The 23,091-nt window shown below is 40.0% G+C and overlaps 4 protein-coding genes across 4 annotated transcripts; 3 read left to right on the top strand and 1 right to left on the bottom strand.

Moving 5' to 3' along the window:
- Positions 1–117: 117 nt before the first annotated feature.
- Positions 118–15,096, top strand: LOC121249181 (sialyltransferase-like protein 1). The gene is given in 12 exon segments (XM_041147897.1): positions 118–286; positions 434–537; positions 1,026–1,112; positions 1,208–1,285; positions 1,363–1,454; positions 1,559–1,760; positions 9,635–9,725; positions 10,201–10,259; positions 13,708–13,856; positions 13,966–14,047; positions 14,165–14,324; positions 14,327–15,096. Coding segments are annotated over 12 exon segments (1,449 nt in total). The 5' UTR covers positions 118–171; the 3' UTR covers positions 14,557–15,096.
- A 635-nt stretch (positions 15,097–15,731) lies between these two features.
- LOC121249183 (light-regulated protein 1, chloroplastic) lies at positions 15,732–16,619 on the top strand. Its single transcript, XM_041147898.1, has 3 exons — positions 15,732–15,976; positions 16,146–16,304; positions 16,415–16,619. Exons 1-3 carry the CDS (start codon positions 15,762–15,764, stop codon positions 16,488–16,490), a joined length of 450 nt encoding a protein of 149 aa, XP_041003832.1. The 5' UTR covers positions 15,732–15,761; the 3' UTR covers positions 16,491–16,619.
- A 734-nt stretch (positions 16,620–17,353) lies between these two features.
- LOC121250302 (coiled-coil domain-containing protein 86) lies at positions 17,354–18,480 on the top strand. Its single transcript, XM_041149399.1, has one exon. The coding sequence runs from the start codon at positions 17,797–17,799 to the stop codon at positions 18,364–18,366; it is 570 nt and encodes a 189-aa protein (XP_041005333.1). The 5' UTR covers positions 17,354–17,796; the 3' UTR covers positions 18,367–18,480.
- A 605-nt stretch (positions 18,481–19,085) lies between these two features.
- LOC121250301 (putative pentatricopeptide repeat-containing protein At2g01510) lies at positions 19,086–21,739 on the bottom strand. Its single transcript, XM_041149398.1, has one exon. It carries the CDS (start codon positions 21,625–21,627, stop codon positions 19,171–19,173), a length of 2,457 nt encoding a protein of 818 aa, XP_041005332.1. The 5' UTR covers positions 21,628–21,739; the 3' UTR covers positions 19,086–19,170.
- Between the last annotated feature and the right edge of the window lie 1,352 nt (positions 21,740–23,091).

A 23,091-nucleotide genomic window follows, 5' to 3' on the forward strand; every position in this document is an offset into this window, starting at 1 on the left:
CCTAAACACGACAAAACAGCAAAAGAAAACGCGGGGGGGGAAACGACAGGTGGTAAACGCTGTGCGCGAATAAAAAAAACGGCGTCGTTTGCAGACGATTGGTTTCTAAATGCCCGATCTGTGTTCTATCCTCCGTCTATCTTCCTGTCTGTCGGTGAGTGGTTCTTCTCGATGAGAGCTCACAAGGCATCCGGCAACAACAAAAGACCGGCGCTTCTCCATCTGGTGTGCGCTGTTGTACTCTTCTCTCTTCTATTTTTTGCAATCCAATCCTCTTTCTTCTCAGGTTCTTCTCACTTTTATCTCTCTAACACTAGCATCTTCCTCTTATCACTTTTAATTCTTTTCCATTTCACTCCCAACCCCCCTCCCCCCTATTTACTTTCTTTTTCCTTTTTTCTGTATAATCCGAAATTTTTACGTAATTCTTCAGGTAATCAGAAACCTGATCTGCACGGAAAGAATCAGAAACCCGATCTCCACACGGCAGAAGCTCGGGTCTTATCTGAATTCCAGTCCAGTGTTCAGCAATGCGTGGTTAGCTCAGAATCATTTCCCACATCCCTCGTTAAAATTCCATATTTCTCGTAATATCTTACTTTCTCTCACTAGTAATACTTAAATATGCTCGCTCGCTCTCTCTCTCTCTCCATAATTCGATTTCTTTTTATCTGCTAGTGTTCATTTCAAATTTTTTTTTTTTTATAAGTTGCTAGTGTTCATTTCAATTATCTCTCTCAATAATGCTTTCTGGGGTATTTGACTTGGTTCAATATCAACTTGCCAAGTTGGATATGATTCGAACTAAAACTTGTTATGTTCGGGTCTGTTAGTATAGTTTGCACATTTATTTTCTTCTCTGCGATATTGTATCCATGCTTATTGATTTTACAAAAGAAGTGCTTAAGAAAAATCCGATGATTGAGGAAAGAACGGTACTTCTATTTTTTATATTTAGTCATCTATTTGTGTTGTTTCATTATGCCAGTGTGCATGTACTATACTAAGCTTGGAACTGGGTGTAGGCAAACAGAGGGCTTGGACTCACTGCACATAGTATTGACCACTGCAAATTGATTCTTAAATTCCCCAAAGGCACTAACAGCACCTGGGTCTCTCTCTCTCTCTTACTCTCTTGCTCCGACTTGCTATGATGCATTTTGTTATAAATTTCTGAGTGCTAATGCTTTAGTTTTAATGAATGCAGTACAATGCTCAGTTTAAGATATATGAACCCTTGGAGTATACATATGATGTTTGTGAGGCGATTCTATTATGGGAACAGGTCAGATGTTGTCCTTTTCCATCTGGGTAATTATCTTTCTTGGGAGAATATGGGGTATTGATGATTATGAGTTGCAGTATCGTAACATGACTACAGTGTTGACAAGAGAGTATCTTGATGCTCGACCTGATGGGTGGCTAGAGTATGCTGCAAAAAGGATAGCACAATTGTATGGTTCTGGACAATCATGCCCTCTGATCTATATGTGCCATCTCTTATTTGGTTTACTAGAATGCATCAAATATCTTTAATACTTTGTTTTCTTGGTTGTAGGGGAGCAGATAAATGCTATAATCGGACCCTTTGTGAGGAACACCTGAATTTGATTTTACCAGCAAAACCCCCTTTTCATCCCCGGCAGTTTCACAAATGTGCGGTTGTTGGAAACTCAGGTGATCTCTTGAAAACGAATTTTGGGAAAGAGATTGATAGTCATGATGCCGTTATACGAGACAACGAGGCTCCTGTTAATGAGGTGATTTGTTTCCCTATCATCAATGTATGTGAGGTTTCTGCTCACATTATATTCATATTTCTACATACATATATACCATACCTCTCCAAATATGGTATATAGTTTTGTTCTAGGTAAAATGAAAATTTTATTAAATCAAGTAACAAGTACACAGGAAGTGTACAAAGGAGAGTTAAGGAAAGATGAAATTCTGGTATGATAATTGGTCTGGTTTGGGTTCATTGGATGACAGTTGAGAATTTTGTTTGTCCCAAAATTAAGGTTGCTGATTTGTGGACTGGCAATGGCTGGAGTGTTCAGCTTATTGACGAGTCGGTAGGGGAGCCTTTGACTGGGCAGTTAATGACTAATTCATTGAAATTAGGGCTGGGTATGAATTCATTCTTATAAGTGCCAGGGATGGTTGCTTCTCTATAAAATCTGCTTGAAATAGAATCAGTGGTCATGGATAGCGTGCTGGTTGGTGTAAATGGGTGTGATACAAGTATGCTCCTTGTAAAATGTATGTGTTTATGTGGAAAAGTTTTCATAAGGATCTCCCTTTTGATTCTTCCATGCAACAGTTAAATATTCCCTTGTCCTCTAGATGTGATCATTGTCTGCGGCCAAGTGCAGACAATGATCACTTCATTCAAACACCAGCCAAGTGGTTTTGCATGACATCTCTTCATTCACAGTTGGGTGCTGTGATTGGTTTATTAGCTACCATTTTTTTATAGGTAAAAGTAAAGTGTTATTGAAAAGCTACCTGGTGTTTGTGGTTGGACCATGTAAAGCTCACATGGAGGATGTTTTTTTTTTTTAAAGTGTAAGTATATTAATAAAAGAATAGGCAAAAGCCATGTTCAGTACAAAGAATGTCCTAGGTAAGTAGGAACATTAGAAACAAGGAAAGCGTGAAAATCTTGGCCATTAAAGATAACGGCAGTGGCCCAAGTATAAAGAGTTCTATAAAAGAAAGCAATTAGTTCCTGCATTGATCTTTCTTTGTCTTCAAACGTCCGTTCATTACGCTCCTGCCATAAACACCACATGACACAAATAGGCAACATCTTCCATACGGCAGTGTCCAACTAGCCAACATCTCCACTACAGACTCGGGCATAACCCACCCCAAACCCAGTCTTCTAAATACGTCATTCCAAATCCCTCGAGCTATATCACAATGTAGTAGAAGATGGTCCACAGATTCACCCTCGTTCCTGCACATGCAGCACCAATCTGCGATGATCACCCCTCGTCTTCTCAAATTATCCGTTGTGAGGATCTTACCCAAAGAAGCGGTCCACACAAAAAACGCTGCTTTGAGGGGCGCCTTGTGTCTCCAAATCCTTTTCCAAGGGAACTGAGTTGGAGGTTCTTGTAACAAAGATTTATAATACGAGCGAACCGAAAATAAACATTTTCCCGAATGTATCCACCACAACCTATCAGCTTGATAGTTACTCCGTTTGAGTGAATATAAGAGGCTGAAAAGGGCTGCATAACTGTCAACTTCCCAATCATGTGCCGCCCGACTAAAATTAATGTTCCATTGAATTTGTTCCCCCACTATCACCATAACTTCCGCCACAGAGACATCATTGTCACTTGCCACCCTAAAAAGAACAGGAAATAGATCCTTTAAAGCCCCATTACCACTCCATGTATCATACCAAAATTTGATCCTAGTCCCATCTCCAAGACAAAGTCTTGTGTGCCTGGCAAAGACCCCCAACCATATGCCCCACTCACTTCATTGGTACACCATCCCTCCCATAAATCTCTGTATTTACTCTCAATCTCCAGTTTCCATAAAGCCTCAGGTTCTTTATGGTATCTCCACAACCATTTCCCAAGTAGCGCCCGATTAAAGATTCTCAAATTTCTAATGCCCAAGCCACCAGAAGAGATAGGTCTGCATACTTTTTCCCACCTAACTAGGTGGAATTTAAACTCTTCACCCAATCCTCTCCACAGGAAATCTCGTTGTAGTTTCTCAATGCGAACTGCCACACTTGCAGGGATAGGGAACAAGGACAAAAAATAGGTCGGTAAGTTAGATAACGTACTCTTTATCAAGGTAATCCTACCACCTTTTGACAAATACATTCTCTTTCATCCTGCTAGTCGACGCTCTACTTTCTCAATCACTATATCCTATACAGAAGCCGCTCGTGAGGCGACCCCCAATGGAAGACCAAGGTATGTCATAGGGAGTGAAGCAATCTTACACCCCAGAGTATTAGCCAACTGTCTTAGATGCTGCACACTTCCAATAGGCACCATCTCTGATTTATCCAAGTTCACTTTCAACCCTGAAACTGCTTCAAAACAAAGAAGAAGGGCCTTTAAAACACGGATCTGATTGTTATCTGCCTCACAGAAAATTAGAGTATCATCTGCAAACAATAATTGCAAAATATTAATAAATCCCCCACCCGGGGATCCTATTGAAAAACCATTCACACGCCCATTTGCAACTAGGGCTGAGGTCATTCTGCTCAAAGCCTTCATTACAATAACAAACAGTAATGGTGATAGCGGATCTCCTTGTCTAAGGCCTCATGTGCTATTAAAAAAACCTGTTAGACTTCCATTTATCAGAACTGAAAATTTTGCCGTAGATATACACCAACGGATCCATGATCTCCATCTTTCCCCAAAACCACACCTCCTTAGGAGATCTAGCAAAAATTTCCAATTAACATGGTCATAAGCTTTTTCCATGTCTAGTTTGCATATAACCCTAGCACTACCAGCTTTCAGTCTGCTGTCCAGACATTCATTTGCGATAAGGATTGCATCTAGGATTTGTCTATCCTTTACAAAAGCATTTTGAGGCTTTGAGATTATCTTTCCCACTACCTCACTAAGGCGATTCGCAAGTACCTTAGAGAGGATCTTGTAAACCCCATTTATTAAGCTAATGGGTCAGAACTCCCTGATTTCTTCAGCCCCAACCCTCTTCGGTATCAAAGCAAGAAAAGTGGCGTTAAGGCTTTTCTCGAACTGTCCAGTTGAATGAAACTCCTGGAACACCTTCATGAGATCATCCTTTACTACCTCCTAGCAAGTTTGAAAAAAACCCATAGAAAACCCGTCAGGAACCGGAGCCTTGTCTTTGGCCATCTTCCTCACCATTTCAAAAACCTCAACCTCCTCAAACGGCCTCTCCAAGCAAATACCATCCATAGGCCCAATAGAGTCGAAAGCTAACCCATCAGGCTTCGGTCGCTAACCCTCCTGCTCAGTAAGTAGTTGTTCAAAGAACCCAACTACATGATCATTAATTCTCTGCTCATCCTTATAATCTGCCCCATCTATCTTCAGCATCTCAATATTATTAGATCTTCTATGAGAATTGGCCATCCTATGAAAAAACTTAGTACATCTATCTCCTTCCTTCAACCATAACGCTCTTGACTTTTGCCGCCATGATATCTCTTCTAAAAGAATGATCCTCTCAAGATCTGCAACCAGCTCTAGTTTTTTAGTTATTTCCTCCTGTGATAAGGACCTGGACTCTTGTATCCTTTCCATTTCAGCGATCTCCCTTGTCTTGATTTTCTTTCGTTCCCCAATGTCCCCAAAAGATAGACTATTCCACAATTTTAAATCTTGTTTCAAAGCTTTCAATTTACCCGCCAACATAAAACTTGGAGTGCCCTGAAAATGATAAGATGACCACCACTGATTGACCCTATCAACAAAACCTTCCGTTTCTAGCCACATGTTTTCAAACTTAAAATACCGACGTCTTCTTTGAATCCCACCAGAATCCAGCATTATTGGCCAATGATCTGAACATAACCTACGCAATCTTTTTTGCCAAACCTCAGGGAAGTGACTTTCCCACTTAGGGGAAATTAAGAATCTATCTAGTCGAGACCATGTCTGATTATTGGCCCACGTACATAAACCCTCCGCCATAGGTAGATCCACTAAATTCAACTCAAAAATACATTACGAAAAATCAGACATAGCTGGGCGCAATCTTCTATTACCGAAGCTCTCACTAGAGAATCTTGTAACATTGAAATCTCCACCAATACACCATGAAAGATCCCACCAACTGTATACACCGGCTAGTTCATCCCACAAAAGTCTACGATCATTGTCTAAATTTGGACCATAAACCCCTGCCAATGCCCACAAAAAAACCATCCGAGACGCTCTTAAACGAGCATGCTATCGAAAATAACCCAATAAACTCCTCCTTTTTCTCCACCACCCTTTGATCCCACATCACCAAAACACCTCCTGAGGCCCCATTAGCTGCCATATACCCACTCCACGTGTGCGCAGCTCCATAAACTTCTTACAATTCTTGTGGTGATAACTTTCAACTTCGTCTCCTGTAAGAAAACAATGTCCGCCTTCCACCCTCGCAACAAGTTTCTTACTTGAAGCCGCTTACTCAGCACATTTAGACCGCGGACATTCCATGAAACTATTTTTGGTTTCATTTGGGAACGGCCAGCCCCTTTCCTTTAGTCCTTTCCCTGCTAGAGCTACCTTCAGAATTCATTGACCAAGTCAACCTCCTGAGCTCACACTGTTTCTTGGATCCAATTTTCTTTTGTTGTTGATGACCTGCTTCAATGGTTGTTAGTAATGCCATGAACTGCTCCTCGTAACCTTCACACTTCAAACCAACCATTTCCTGAATATCTTTTACTGTGTTAAATACCCAATCTGAAGCACTCGTTTGATTTGGATACAAACACTTCAACGGGATAGGATTTTGCATTTGAAATTCCGGTAGTTCCTCTATATGCCCTTCTCCTAATACCAAACCCACTTCCCCAATAGAGTTGTTTGACACCTAAATAAGCCTCTGAGAATTCTCCTCATTAGAAAGGAATAAGTCTTCATTGGCCAAGTCCCCGGTTTCACTGTCCTCCATAATAACAACATCGTTAAAAGGCTCAGGGACCCTCGCCGGACCCTCGCCACCTCCCCCACACACCGTCGGCAATTTCTGTGCACTCCCTGGAGGAGGAAGTGCACTCGGTGGTGGTGGAAGGTCCACTTCTGGGACTGTCGCGATCTGCTTCGTCGCCTACGTGTGAGTTCCACCCTCCTGATGAACCACCACCTTCGTTGGCGACTTCTGAGGTCGTCGCAACGAAGATTCCGGCAAGTCCACCGCCTGATTGTGTCACCGCGACATCTCCCTTGGTGGCGGCTGCCTTTCTCCCTTTGCAAAGACTGCCCTAGGCCTCCACATGTTACGGGCCCTAGGATTGGGCCTCCATCTTTCTCCATGAGGGTCACGGGCCTGTCTATGACTTGGCCCATACTGGTCCATTCGATAAGACGAGCCCTTAGTCTGCCCCTCCACCTTTCCTCCCCTTAAACGCCTCGTTTCATCTAACACCAAACCATCCCCGACAATACTCAACAACTTAGCCACTTCCCTCTGCAAATTCCCCAACTGCCACTGCACATCCCTCACCATGCAGTGTACCTCCCGCACGTCTCTTTCACACTCTCTTTCCCGAAAGAAGCCCTGAGGCACTCGAGGCTCTTCACCATCGTGTTCTCCCCCGCTGGCCCCATATCTTGAAGCAACGAAGGTCGCCGTCGGCATTAATGCTTCTTTATAGGATTTTGAATGAGTCACCTCCCCCCACTGCCTCCTCTGAACATCATCACCTGACCCAGCTCTCTCTCTAACCACCTGGGTAACCTCCTTCAGCACCTCCCTCATTCTTCTCCATCCCCTTCCCCCCTCTTCTTCAGGAATAAAGATGAAGCTATGGCGGCCCCCTTCAGCATACACCGCAACCTCCAAGAATTTGCCACGTTTATTGGAGCCTCTCTGCGCAATGAAACTCCGATAACCCTCCCTTATTGACGAGTAGTAATCCTTTCTAACACCCATCTCACTCTCCTCCAAAACTCTCTCCAGCCACTGCGTAGTGCTCAACCCCATCAATAACTCCTACTTAAACCTCCTACCACTCTCAGTGATACGTACCAGACCTCCTTCTCTCACGACGGAGAAAATCTTTGATTCAATGACGAGCTCCCAAGAGCTTCCCATTCTAGCCATCGACGACGGAGTTAATAAAAACTAACCACCATCCTCAACGGCAACAGCAAGAAAAAATACATGGAGGATGTTAAGGAGGAGAAGATGGCAATCTTTCTCAGGGTTAAAACTCTTTTGTTCGAAGCTATGTCTAAAGTTTCAAAGTTTCAAAGTTTAAAAGGTTGCAAATTCACTGGAATATTAGCTTTAGTAGGGCAGCACAAGATTGGGAGATGGACAATTTTGATGATTTTTACAGCCTCTTGTATTCTGTGAAGCCAAGCAATCAACAAGAAGATTGTTTGTGGTGGTTACCCGCCGGGAAAGGTGCATTTTCGGTTCATTCATTTTATAAAGCTCTCACCCAAGAGCCCAACACTCAATTTCCGTGGAGACGGCTTTGGAGGAACAAGGCGCCCCCAAAGCTGCTTTCTTCGTGTGGACAGCATCATTGGGCAAAATGCTCACTACCGACAATTTGAGGAAGCAGAGGGTTATCATAGTAGATTGGTGTTGTATGTGTAGGGGATGGGGAGAGCCGGTAGATCATCTTCTATTGCATTGTGAGATTGCAAGGGCTTTATGGTATGAGGTACTTAGTAGAGTAGAGTTGGCTTGGGTTATGCCGGAGAACGTGGTGGCAACGCTGGCCAGCTGGCCAAACATTGGAGGTATGCATCAGATTAAAGTGGTATGGAAGATGATTCCAATGTGTATCATGCGGTGCCTGTGGCAGGAACGTAATGCACGGACATTTGAAGACAAGGAGAGATCGTTAGAGGAACTGTTAGCATCATTTTATAGCACTCTTTGTACTTGGGCCATTGCTGTTTATTTCAATGGCATGGCCCTTCATGATTTTCTTGTCTCTCTTGCGCCCTCTTAGCCAAGGCTACCTATTGTATATACTGGGCTAGGCCTATTCTTTGAGCAATATAGTTTTCTTACTTATAAAAAAAAAAAAGGTTGGCAAAAATGGGATTGCTTATTACTGCAGAGTTTGGAGGCTTGCCAATTTAGCTCACAAGTACCTAGAATGCAGATTTTATCGTGGAGTTGACCTCTGTTGGGAGGTTTAAAATTAATGTGGATGGAAACTGCTATGGAAATCGGGGGATGTGTGGTGAAGGAGAAATTATTAGGGATTCACATGGTTCTTTTATTGCTTCCTTTTCATCTAACTATGGTGATGGCATGACACACTGGTAGAAACTAGAGCTATCTTGGATGGTTTTTGACCTTGTTTGAAATTACACATTAAAGATGAATCTGACTCCAGAGTGGCTGTATGGAAAACGAAGAATTCCTTGGAAAGTATGGGACATTTGAGAGGAGCTGTTGGATATTTGTAAGCAATTTTTCTTTTTTATGGAGTCATGTTTTTTGGGTGGTTAATGAAGTGACACATATTTTTGCTAAATCAGACTGTAAAGGCTTCACTTGTGCATTTTTCACCTGGGAGGATATTCCGAGGGAGGAAAAGGGGATTTTGGCAATTGAAAAAGCAGGGTTGCCATATTTCAGGTGTAAATGATTTTGCTTGTAGTGTAAGGTTTTTTCTTTTCATGTTTGTCTTTTGAAGTGTACTGTGATGTTGCTTCACCAATTTGAGGTGATGATTGAATTCTTATGACATTTTCCATATACATATATAATGCCTTATGTGGTGCATTTGCTTAAAAGGAACGGTCTTAGTTTTGAAGATTGGGAACAATCTTTGGAATAACTTAGATGCTTCTTTCTTCATACCTTATTTTTATGGGCATCCACTATAGTGTAGGTGATTTTGAGTATAATGGTTTTCAGTACTCATCTTTCTGGAATTACTCATCTTGCCTTTTCATATACTGTGTAGAAATATGCCAAGTATGTTGGTTTGAAGAGGGATTTTCGACTTGTAGTGAGGGGTGCTGCTCGTAATATGGTTACTATTTTAAAAGGGTCTGGTAAGTTCTTTATACCAAAATTCTTAAAATCCTATGCTGTATGATTTTTTTTTCTTTTGTTTCAATATGATGATGGGAACAATAATTGTGCTGCCCTTGTGTTTCAATATTGGCATGGTAGTTTCAAGTTTGTCTTGTCCTGTTGGATGATGTTCTTTTAGCCGATTATTACTGTCTTGTGAGATGTGTGAATGATGATGAAAGATTCTTAGTAGTGGCTATCCTTTCATCCAACTTTCACAGAAACGCTCTTAGTTTGTGCTTAGTCTTGTCAATGGAAACCTACAATCTGAATCTTGGTCCTTGGTTGACTATATACTCAACCAATTTAATTAGTTTGAAGAAAAAAAGAAAGAAAATTGTTTAGATTTGTCTATATCCATTTGTTCGAAATCATTGATGGTATAATCATAATATGAACTTGCTGTTGCATGATTCTGAGATTTATGACTCACTGATTTTTTTTCTCTTGCAGCTGATGAGGTACTAATAATTAAAAGTGTGACACACAGAGACTTCAATGCAATGATTAAGGTTAAAACCGTCTCCAGGCAATTCAATTCCGTATTTTCTAGAGGCTTTTTTTTTTTTTTTATCAGTAAGAAATATATAATAAGAAAAGTAGGCATAGACAAGTACACGGGACATATACAAGAGCAACACATATGCATTATTGGTATCTTCACAACCACTTACCCACTAAGGCCTTACTGAAAGCCAATAAGCTCCAAATTCCCAACCCTCCCTCGTGTGTCAGAGTACAAACCGTAGCCCAAGTCACCAAATGAAAGTTGAATTCTTCATCCATTCCCCCCATAAGAACTCTTGTTGCAATTTCTCTTACCGATGAGCCACCTTGCTAGGTAGTGGAAATAATGATAAAAAATATGTGAGCAAGTTGGAGAGAGTACTTGTTTATCAACGTATCTCTACTACCTTTAGACAAGTACATCCTCTTCCAGCTAACCAATTTACACTCCATATTTTTCCAACAACTCATCCCAGACAAACTTTGACTTTGAATGAAGCACCCAAGGGAAGATCAAGATACTTCATTGGCAAGGTTGAAACTTTACACCCAGAATATCGGCCAAGCTCAATACACTTGGAACATTTCCAATTGGAATTAGTTTTGACTTGGCTAAATTCACTTTCAAACCTGATGCCACTTCAAAGCAAAGTAATAGAGCCCTCAAAGCTTGAATGTGATTTTGGTTAACTCCACAGAAGACAAGGGTATCATCCGCAGATAAGAGGTGAGTCATCTCGAGAGTGCTGGTTCTTGCTTCCCCCACTAGAAATCCAAATAGAAGTTTGCCTTCTGGGAGACCTAAAAGCTTCCATTATTAAACAAAAGGTAATGGAGATAGGGGATCATCCCTCAAGCTTCCGAAGAAACCCATTGGAGTACCATTCACCAAAATGGAGAAGCATGCGGTGGATATACAAAATTTAATCCAGGAGTACCATTTCTCACCAAATACCTTGTGAGCATGTGTAACAAGAAATTCCAATTAACTCGATTATATGCCTTCTCCATATCAAGTTTGCATAATAACCCTGGTTCACCCGACTTGATTATACTATCCAAGCATTTGTTGGCAATGAGAACCGAGTCAATAATTTGTCTACCTCTTACGAAAGCATTTTGGGGTGTTGAGATAATCTTCTCCAACATCGCACTCAATCTATTAGCCAATACCTGCAAAAGGATTTTGTACATCCTACTCACGAAGCTAATGGGACGAAGATCCTTGATCTCCACCACACCCGGTTTTTTTGAATGAGAGCAATGAAAGTATTAAGGCTTTTTTCAAAACTACCTCTTTCATGAAACTCATGAAAGAGGCTCATGATGTCATCTTTAAGTACTTCCCAGCATGCCTTAAAGAAAGCCATAGTGAACCCATCCAGACCAAGAGTTTTGTCACCTGCCATACTTTTCACCACCTTACAAATCTTCACCTCCTTAAATGGCTTCTCTAGCCAACTTGCTTCTTGATGGTCAAGTGACTCGAAAACAAAACCATCTAGGCTCAGTCTCCAAGAGAACTATTCTAAGAGTAGTTGTTCATAATAGTTGGTGGTGAGAGCCGTGGTCTCAAGAGGTTTCGACGTGATCCTCCCATTAAGCCGTCCTCCATTTTTGTCTCCAGGAAATCTCTTCCATTAAATTCATCCTTTCAATATCTGAGATCACAAGCTTTTTGTGAGCCTTTTGTGACCCCTCTCCTCCCTCCACACCCTCCAAACCTTGTAATTTGTCGAAGAGAGATTTTTTTCGGTGTTCCACATTTCCAAATATATGCTCATTCCAATTCTTCAGATCCTCCTTTAAAGCCTTCAGCTTACAAGTCAGCACGTAACTAGGATTTCCATGTATGAGATAGGATGACCACCATTGTCTAACTCTCTCAATGACGCCTTCCGATTTCAGCCACATGTTCTCAAATTTGAAGTATCTTTTACCTCCACAATCAATGATAATAAGGAAGTAATCAGAGCATAACCTTGGAAGTCATTTTTGGATTAGATCTGAAAAATGCGCTACCTAATCAAGCGAGATGAGGAATCTATCAATTCTTGACCAAGATGGGTGCTCTCTATTACTAGACCATGTGAAGGTGCCACCAACTAGAGGGATGTCCAAAAGATCCTTGTAAATGAAATCAGAAAAATCCACCATTACAGAACTCGCTCAGCCCCCTTACATTCCATGGGACAATTTTGAGCTTCATAAAACCAAAGATGTTTCCCTTCCCTTCATCCTACCACGACTCGAAGCTTTATAGTTCACTGACCAAGTAAGTCTCTTTAATTCCCTTTCTCTTTTCTTGGCTGAGTTACACTCCATGACTGAATTTGAGTTGGAGTGTCCAGCTTCAATAGATGCAAGTAAAGCCATGAATTGATCTTCAAACCCAATGCAAGGGAGTCCTACACACAGTTGAATCTCCTTGGCTTTGAGTAGTACCTAAGCTGATGCTTGCATCTGATCATTCAAGGGATGCAGTGAGTTCAAAGGGGTGGGCTTATCCCAAGGATCTTCATCACCATTATCCATACCATCCGCCACCTCCAGAACCTCACCCACCACTGGCTGAAGCTCCCCCTCCTTATTATTGTGTACGGATGCTTTGGACGTAAAGATCACCTAGGTACCAGCATCTGTTTGGATGTCCCCTGTTTCAGTATTTTCCTCCACCAGCGTCTCTGTACCCATTTCTTGTTCATCCCATTCAAATACCACAGCTATAGGGCGGTTGCATAAATATAAAGCAGTGGATATCTTTTGTTACATTGTGAGGTGGCCCGGTATTTATGGAATGAGATCTTTAATCGGATCAGGGTGGCATGGGTTAGCCCTAGAAGAGTTAGGGATTTTCTGAGGGGCTGGACAGGAATTTAGGGGAAATGCGCACATCGCTGCTGTGTGGAGAATGATCCGTCATCGCATTATTTGGTGTTTGTGGCTGGATAGAAACAAGAGGTGCTTTAAAGACATGGAGCGTTCTTTGGATGAGCTAAAGCGGTTTTTTTCAAGACTTTACTCTCTTGGGCTTCAGCCATTATTTGTAATATGGACAATCTTCATGAGTTGCTTGTATCTCTCACTAGTGCTTAGTAGTAATTAGGCATGTTCGTTGTATACTACCAGTGTACTTGGGTGATGCCTTTGATATCAACAAAACTTTACTTTTACTTGTAAAAAAAAATAAAGCAGTAATCTTTTACTTGTAAAAAAAAAAAAAAAAAAGAAGAAGAAGAAGATGTACTTCTACCCATGTGCTAGACCATCCTTCAGTTTGCACGCTAGATACCTAAAATAAGTACTATTTAATTCTATAAAGTTCCTTCACCTGTTACAATGGTCCTAGTAAATCGCTCTTGTTTTAGTGTGGCTAGATACTTGCTACTTACTGAATCGCTAATTGAGAGTCTCTGTTGGAGACGTGATTAACAAGGATTGCTTTTGTTGCAGAGTATTTCAAATCCTGTTTATCTTTTCCAAGGTATTGTGCTACGTCGAGGTGCCAAGGGAACTGGAATGAAATCTATAGAACTAGCACTCTCCATGTGTGACATTGTTGACATATATGGTTTTACTGTTGATCCTGGTTATACTGAATGGTCAGCTAAATCCTGATTTTCAAACTTTTGTTTTCACCTGCTTATGTTCTTTACATGTCAAATTATTCCGTTTCATTTTGGCTCATATAGGTTGTAATCTTTCTGATAGGACACGATACTTCTCCACACCTAGGAAAGGGCACAATCCACTTCAAGGAAGAGCATACTACCAGCTTCTAGAATGCCTTGGCGTAAGGATAAACTCTCTCTTTTGCCTTTTTAATTTTCTAACCACTCCATTTTCCTCTGAGAGACCACAAACTATATATACCAATCATTATCTCCACTGGCTTGGGTTTATGCCTCAGATTATTAGGATCCATTCTCCCATGAGATCCAAGAGGAAGCAAGACTGGTCAGATGTTCCTAGTCGAGATATGATAAGCAGAGCTCACGCTGCTGCTTTGCGCTTAAAGAGGAGTCAAGCTGTTCAGGTGGATGATTTGGGCCAGTTTGGTAGTTGCAAGGTGTGGGCAACGTGGACCCTGACCACAGTGGACCTGTCTCAGGATCTCCAGACATGAGCGATGTCAGGAAGTATTCAAATTACAGTAAATGGGAAGTTATGCCGTTTGAGAGTCTAAGGAAGGAAGCACAGGATCACTACATCCAAATGCAGGGTGTCTCCTTATACAAGATGGATGGCAATAAATTGGATGATCTAGTCTGTGTAAGGCATTCCTTAAAATCTGAGGCATAAGGCTATAAGCAATGCCTTCTATCGGTCATTCTCTGCAGTATTACATTCTGGCTGGTCAAGAGCAGGCCTAACTGGATAATACCTTATTCTTGGACAAGGATTTGCATTAACTTCCAGTTCGTGTGACAAATTCTTTTAATCGAGCCTTTATTGAATTCCGCACATGTAAAAAGAGTTGGACATTTTGTCAGTTTCATTGATTAGGTGCTTCTCGCTTCGTGGAGATTTCTACTTCGAGAGTTAAGTTTGCAGAGATACTTATGCAGTTGTAGGTTTCTGTGGGCTCTTTCAGTTGGGCTTGAATTTATCTTAATACAGTCGATCGTAGGGTAGAAATCTGTCTGATAGGAGTTGTAGTTTGTGAAAGTTCTCCCAAAAGTTTATGAAATTGGGGTGGTGGATCATTCGTCATCATCTTGGAACATGTATTCTTATCTAATTTTGGAGGATATTCCAAGGCAGTGCTTTGTGCCTTGGTTCCTGAACATGCTTATTTTTATAAAGAGGTGCCTCTGCGGTGGGGCTTGATTTGTGTTCTAATCCATATGGATGGCCTTATTAATTTAGGTTGGTGGAAGATATGAACAACAAGCATTACTTTCAATGTTGTTCGGAGCAAAATTTCTGGAAACAATATTTTCAACCATGAAATGATTTTAATCAAACAGAAGCTTGATATAGTTTCCAGTGTTAAAGTTGCTGGTGTGGCTTGCCCGGGGTCCACTCGCAGGCAGGGCGTTATTTTTTTAAAATCTTAACTTCGTATAGCCGAAGAAGTCCTTTCTCTTGCCCCTCCCACGTGACATGACCCAGACCAACTTTAATGGGAAATTCAGGGAACAAAGATAACTTACTCTCCGATCGTAGTAGGCATTGGTGCATCAATCATCAATGTCATGGCAGCAACTGCGGCAGATATTTATTCATATGGCGTATTATATAAAATTAGACTGATCTTTTAAATAGAGGGGAGGAGGCAGGACAAAGCGAGATTGTGAAACCCCAAGAGATTTCACAAAAATCTCCAACTTGATGGCAACAAGCCAAAGCTTCTCCATCACTTATTAGACGGTCCCCCAAAGGGTAAAAGTAAGCCTTATCCGGATGCACAAATATCTGGCATTATTAGTAGCCAAAGCCTCTTCCTATGGTATTAGTATATATATGGAATGGTAGTTGTTTGCGAGGATTAAACCCATTACTGGATGACATTAACATTTCACACCCACTACTTCAAAATGCAGGCAGCTCTAACCTTTGCTCCAACCCTTCTCCCTTTGACACCCTCCAAGAACTTTTCCCTACCGACCAGTTTTCCTCCTAAAACTAGCTCGCTTGGTGCTCGCTTTGCCCCAATCAAAGCAACTCCCGCTGCCAATGCTAATGATACTACCACAGTTGATTACAGTTCCATAAACTCGTGAGTCATTAGTTTCACCTTTCATCAAACCTTTTCATTCGATTATTATTTTTATTATATAGTCTAATGTTTGGGATGTATTGATGTTAACAAAACTAAACGTGGGAAATCAACGGTACCGTGTGGTTTCTTTCACACCAACTTAATTGTTGAAAAAGTTCTTCTTCAGTGTATTTCCAGCAGAGGCTTGTGAAACTATTGGTGGAGAAGCCTGTTTGGCAGACATATACCCTGAAGTAAGGCTCCAACCAGAGGCCACAAACAGGACAGCCAGAATCGGTTCCGAGGATGTTGACAGAGAATATCTCGAGTACACAGATGCAAAGACGTAATATTTGATCAAGACCAGATTTATTTGTTATTCATTTCAACTTCTTCAATGACTTTTTCACTTGTACAGTAGGCGGACTAAACTTTATATTAATATGTATATTGCAGGGTTTTCCAAGGAGAGGCTTGTGATGATCTTGGAGGAATCTTCTGTGAGCACGAGTATCAGAAAGGGGTCTATTAGAGGAAAGCTGCTTGCTTTGTCTAATAACACATATGTTAGTGTTGAACCAATGTATATGCTTCAGGTTCTCTAATTACAATGTGTAACTGCATATGTTCCTCAATCTATAATAAATAGACTTTGTGGGAACTTCCAACTCAAAACAAACGCGCATTCCTCGTCTTAAAAGTGATCAAATTTGATTCGACTGACATTGTGGAAGGCATCAAAGCAACAAACAAGAGGATGCAACCCCACCACCGTAATATCCTACGCTGGTTCTACAAACAACTGCTCAGATACCACATATTGGCTATTAGTGTTGAACAAATATGAAATACTCAAATTAAAACATGCAGTACTGCACTAGTTTAATTTTCTCGTTTGAAGAACTATTTATGGGAAGAAATAAACCCCTGCAGAACTGCTTTTAACTCCCATGCCAGAGATTTAAAAAAGAAGAAGAAGATAAGATCGTGAAGATGAAGATGAAGTGATAGAAAAAATCATCCAAATTGTTTGTTGTCATGGCCCAAAAAATAAAAAGTCGGAATAAACTAATTCAGTCTCTATTTTTAGAATTTATTCAAGAAACCCGATGCCCCAAAATTTGAAGAAAAATAAATTTAAGAGCTCTGAATCAGTTTTACTCATTTATTTACAAAAGAAAAATGATATTTATAGTCATGAGATGTCACTTCTCTTTAAAAAAATAAATAAATATTAAATTCAAATAAAAAAAAATTAATTTTTTTAATTATGATGTGCCCGAGTCTTGCACACTCACTTTAAGATTGTATCTATTTTATATGAAGACAGAAAATTTAGAAATTCTATTGCATAACATTAAAAGTAATGCTAAAAATCACACTTTTGTCCAATTTTGATCACACTATGCCATATATTACACCATTGGATCCCTTTCTATTTTTAAATTTAAAAAAAAAACATAATAAAAAGTTGACAGATTATGTCATCTCATAACAGTGAAATTTGAAAATGTGGTTTGTAAAATTTTTAAGTCACCGAAAAAAAAACAAAAAAAAAAAACAAAACAGTGAAGAGGATAAGTATCCGATTCTATACGCCCCATGGTCAATGACTTGTATTGGGCCGGACCTTAGAGAACACCCCCAAATGTCGGTTCTTTAAAAAAAAAATTTAAAAGAATCCCACACTGACACTATTGAGCCGAACTTACTCACCCGACCCAATCCCATCGGCCCCTTTTTCCAAAGACATATATGCCTCCATATTCACCCTACTAGATCTAAAACCCTAGAAGTCTCCCCCATCTTTTGGCGAGGGTGTAGCAACTCGATTGGTTATGGCGTGCACGATTGATTTCCGGCGCCTTGACGAAGGCTTCGGCGGCAAGACCTACAAGCGAAAGCGAGAGGAATCCATGAATCAGAGCAATGAAGCGTCGGCATCCATGGAGATCGACGAGGATGACACTTGTCAACCAGCGGCTAAGAAATCTGCAGTCGCGTCAGCGGAGGACCCGGAAAAGCCCATCTTCGGGAAGCCTACGTACGACGGGGTGATAGCCGGGAAGGCGTCGGGGCGAAAGTGGAAGCAGGCTAGGAAGCAAAGGGCGTCCGCGGTTAAGGTGAGCCGGAAGGGCACGAGCTTTGAGGAGAGGAAGACGCAGAAGGAGATAAAGAGGGCGTACAAGGAGAGGATGACGGAGCTGAAGGAGGCGATAAGGGCGAACAAGGTGGAGAAGAGGAAGCAGAGGGAGGAGCGGGAAAAGAAGAAGCAGGAGAACATTCTGAGGTCCGGTACGAAGCTGCAGAAGATCACAAATCCCAAGACCTTGAAGAAGATCGCCAAGTCCAAGCAGAAGAAGCTACTCAAGGTCGTTCCTGATGATCTGGTCAACAAAAAGAAGTAATTGTGAAAGATCGGTCTATTGCTTTTTATTATTTTCTGTATTTTTGGTTTGGCCTTCTCTTTTTGTATGCTTCTTAATTGACAGTTAAATGCGAAAATTATGTATTTTGCTTTCTGGGGGAGAATGGTTGTGTTTGCCTGGAATCAGATTCTTCCGAGTTTGCTTCTACCTGTGGATGAATTGGAATTTCTCTAATTGGGAATTTGTGTATATTCGGATTTGTGAGCTGCCAGCTCTGTTTTGCTGAAGAATGACTAGAAAAGGCAAAACAAATTTTACAGTATGTACGCTAAAAATGGGGAATGAGAGACACCATTTCTATGTGCAAAACTAATAGAGGACTGATCAAAACTAATTGATGAACGAAGATGACATGCCTTCAAAGTGATTATGCGCATGAACAGGTTCCAAAATACTTATATTATTGTGTCGTGAGACTTATTTGGATGTCAAGATCATCTCAATCTACCTCAAACTAATCAATGATGGGATTTGTTACTTTTTTAATTTTTCATAAAAGGTTAATCGCATATCAACTTATTTCATTCCTTCAAATACATATCTCAATCTATTCATCTGATATCACTTCAACATCAAATGCTACCGAATATTGATTTGCTGTTACAATGTGAATGTTGCTTTGTCCTCTTTAAAGCTCGGGTAGATAATTTATAGTCTACACAAGGAAATCACCCTTTTAAGCCTGCAATTTGAATTAGTTTAAAAAAAAAATCTAATTTATAATCTTGGCCGTGTCCGCACGAAATGGGGGGAGATTGGGAAATTGGGGGTATTATTAGAAGGTCACCAATAGTCCCCACAGGAGCAAAAGCCATCTCTAAAATGATGGAACCTGCTGGAATCCCTGACTGTAATCTCCCTCCCAACAATCTTCGAAATAATCTTGATAGCAGCATGGCAGTCTGTGCAAGCTCGTAGATTCTTCATCACCAGTATACGTGACCCTTGTGGTGTACTGATGAGAGCAAATGCAATTGCTAAGCGTTCACTATGATACTTGAGGGACTCTACTTTGAGCTCCTCATCCACATTATGAAGGGCACACCTCGTATCGGGTTCATATCCTTCCTTTTCCATCTGCTTCCCCAGCATATCAATCTTCCTCATTATCTCCCCCATTTGTGGGTGGGACTTGTCATTCGCTGAGAATACATGTATCTTATGTTTGATTTCAACCCAGCTGTATGCAGGGACCTTTTTAACTCCTCGATCCCTCATCGCCTTCTTCACCTTCCCAACACTCTCCCACTGTCCTGCTGCTGCATAGATATTGGACATGTTCACATATGGAGCCGCATCCCTTAGCTCTTCCATGTTAAAAAGTTTGTCTGCTGCTTTCTTAGCCAATTCTTGGTTTTTATGAATTCTACACGAATTAAGTACCGATGACCACATAATCTCATCAGCCTCGATTGGCATTCGTGCCATCAACTTCTCTGCTTCATCGAAACGTCCACTGCGACACAACACATCAACCATTGATGCATAGTGTGGTCCCTTGGGAGCAAGTTTATAAACTTGAGTCATGGAATTGAAGTATTCCAATGCTTCATCAACGAGCCCACAGTGGCTGCAAGCAGATAGGATGCTGAGAAAGCTGACTGAATCTGGTTGGAAACCTGACCGTATCATCTCTTCAAACGACCTAAGAGTGCCCTCACCATCTCCATTCTGTGCGTAAGCTGAGATCAAAGCGTTCCAAGACACTGAGTTCCTTTCAGGCATTTCTTGAAAACTTTGAAGTGCATCTTTCAGGGACCCACATTTTGCATACATATCTACGAGTGCACTTCCACAAAATACATTTGACATAAATCCTGATCTTATTATGGTTGAGTGTAACTGCTTCCCTAGCGAGAGTGAAGCTAAATTTGCGGAAGCACTCAAGACGCTTGCAAAAGTGGCCTGGTCAGCAATTACATTGGTTCTACGCATCTCATTGAACATTTTCGGGCCTTCTTCATGGTATCCCATCTGAACATAACCTGAGATCATGGCAGTCCATGGAACCGTGGTTTTGTGGGCCAAATTTTCAAATATCTTCTCGGCTTCCTCAAATCTGCCACATTTGGCGTACATGTCAACCAAAGAATTTCCAACCAGAAGTTCTGAATCGGCTGTTGACACAACAGCCTGGGAATGAATTTGTCGACCCATTCCCAAGTTCAGTGTATTGGCTGCTATGCTCAACAGAGTTGCAAAAGGGAATTGCCTCCGATCAAATCTGGTAAATTGTAATTCTCGGAAAAAATCAAGAGACTCTTTGAGTTGCCCATCCCATGCGTGAGCCGTGATAATTACATTGTATGAAACACCGTCCAGTTCTGGCATCTCGTGAAAAAGTTTCCTTGCATCACCCACCCGATCATGCTTCGAATAAAAATCGAGCAAAGCATTTCCCACAAACACATTCCAAACAAAGTTGGTTTTCACCACAAAAGCATGAACTTGCATACCAAATACAATGTCATCAAACCCAACACCTGCACATAGAACCGCTGCAAAGGTAAAATCCGAAGGCTTGAAGCCAAAACTTTGCATGTCCATAAAGAGCTTTATCGCGTCTTCGTTACGCCCATCTCTTGAGAGCCCAGTTATCAATGCATTCAAAGTGACGGAATCTCTTTCGGGCATTTCCTTAAAGAGTTGAAAAGCCAAATCCAGGCGAGATGTTTTGCAGTAAGCATCAATCAAGGAATTGCAAACCATGAGAGTCGAATGATATCCCAGTTTGATGATATGGGAATGAACTTGAACTACCTCATTCGTGGTCTCCGTGTCGCTGCATCCAGATAATAAAGTTGCAAAGGTCACATAATCTGGCTCCGTCGCCCACCTATGCATCCCGGCGAAAAGCTTAAATGCTTCTCGAAATTGATTACACCGTGAGTAGCCGCCAATTAAGATAGTCCATGTCACTGCGGTACGTTCAATCATGCCATCAAACAACTCCCTAGCATGAGAAAGATTGCCGGATTTCACATAACCCGAAATCATCATGTTTATTGAGATGGTGTTTTTGTGAGGCATTTTATCAAACATCTCACGGGCTTCGGAGAATTCACCTCTTTCAAGAAAATTCTGGACCTGGAAATTAGAAAGGCATGTTTCCAGATTGAAGCCAGTTTTGACGATACGGGCATCGATAAGGGTGTCGACATAGAGGGGAGGCTTTGGAGTTTGAGAGGGTCTGAAAGAAGCAAGGCTTTGAAGTGCATTGGTCGTTCTAAATGGTTTCATTAGAGGAGGAGAGTATGCGAAAAGTAAAGAACTTGACAGGTTGGGGCGAATTAGTAGTACGTAAATCCACGCCTGGATTCGCAAATTTTCCCTTAAATTTTAACTTAAAATTATCTTTCTTCGGATATTTTCTTAAAGAGAAATTCATAACATAAATTTTACACTCTGCACATCATTAAAAATATATCATTTTATCCTCATATTTCATATTTCAAATAGGATAAAAAAATAAAATTACATATTTTTTAAGTGGTGTAGAGTGTGAGATTCTGTGAAGCACGACTCTTAAATTTTATTCATTTTTCAAAAGGAAATACTCTGGCCACAAAGAAATTATACAAAATAATTTTACAAACTAATGTAACTTGATGTGATTCGTCAGATTATAAAATTATTTTTATTTTAAAATAAATCTAATCGATCAGATGAAGCTACATCAGTTTATAGAATTACTTTTGTATAATTCGTTTATAAATATAGTAGTACTTTTTTTCAAAACCTTCTACATTTCATTCATTCATATTCTTTTGTTTATTCTACTAAAATAAGCTTTCTCTATTCTCTTTATTATTTTTTTCTCTCACTCTTCTCTACAATGGAACTATTTACTCTTTTATCTTTTTCTTTATATTTTGAACTATTACTCTCTAACAAATATTTTAAATAAAAATTTAAATTATTCTTTTACGAGTACGGTAATACTTTCATAATTATTATGTTTTTAAGAGTAATATAATTTTTTGTCAAAATTCACATTTTCCAACGATAATATTTTGTAACGGTTAGATATTAAAAATTAGTAGGGAATTGAAATATATAGTTAAATTTGGAATAAAAAAATCTAGAAATATATAATTAGTAGGAAATTGAAATGGTACATAGCACTGTGAAAATGTGTGTTAATAAAAATATTTAATTTTCACTAAATATTATTGAAAGATATAAAAATAAGAAAATTTAATTTTTTTGATATTATTTCTAGTTTTGAAGAAAGAGCAGGAATAAAAGTTATATCTAAATATATAATTAAGTTTAGAATTAAAAAAATCAAAAATTAGTTTGGGAGTCTAATGTAGCCAACTTTTCTTTAATTTTTAATTTTTTACTAAAATTTGGCTAAAGAGTAATAATTATGGGGAGGCAGATGTGGATACTCTATGGCTTGTTTAAAAGTTGATCTCATTCCAAAATTTTCCTATCATTTCATCTTACTTTTTTGTTAAACATAATTCAAATACAAATATTTTTAAACTAATCATTACAATATTTTTAGACTAATCATTACAACATTTTCAAACTTTCAAATAAAAAATAAAAAATAATTCAACTTTTACAAATCTCTAAACAAAAATAATATTATAAAAATATATTATCACAATATTTTAACTTTATAATATTTTTTATTCAACTTTTTCTCTCTCTTTTTCTAAAATTTAAAAAATATTTAACTCAAAGTATCTTATT

Source organism: Juglans microcarpa x Juglans regia, chromosome 2D (genome assembly GCF_004785595.1).
Source record: "Juglans microcarpa x Juglans regia isolate MS1-56 chromosome 2D, Jm3101_v1.0, whole genome shotgun sequence".
NCBI lineage: Eukaryota > Viridiplantae > Streptophyta > Magnoliopsida > Fagales > Juglandaceae > Juglans > Juglans microcarpa x Juglans regia.

Coding starts and splice junctions, on each gene's coding strand:
- LOC121250301 (XM_041149398.1), bottom strand. CDS start 21,627: ATGAAACCATTTAGAACGACCAATGCACTTCAAAGCCTTGCTTCTTTC.
- LOC121249183 (XM_041147898.1), top strand. CDS start 15,762: ATGACATTAACATTTCACACCCACTACTTCAAAATGCAGGCAGCTCTA. Junction 15,977..16,145: donor GATTACAGTTCCATAAACTC/GTGAGTCATTAG, acceptor GTTCTTCTTCAG/TGTATTTCCAGCAGAGGCTT. Junction 16,305..16,414: donor GAGTACACAGATGCAAAGAC/GTAATATTTGAT, acceptor TGTATATTGCAG/GGTTTTCCAAGGAGAGGCTT.
- LOC121250302 (XM_041149399.1), top strand. CDS start 17,797: ATGGCGTGCACGATTGATTTCCGGCGCCTTGACGAAGGCTTCGGCGGC.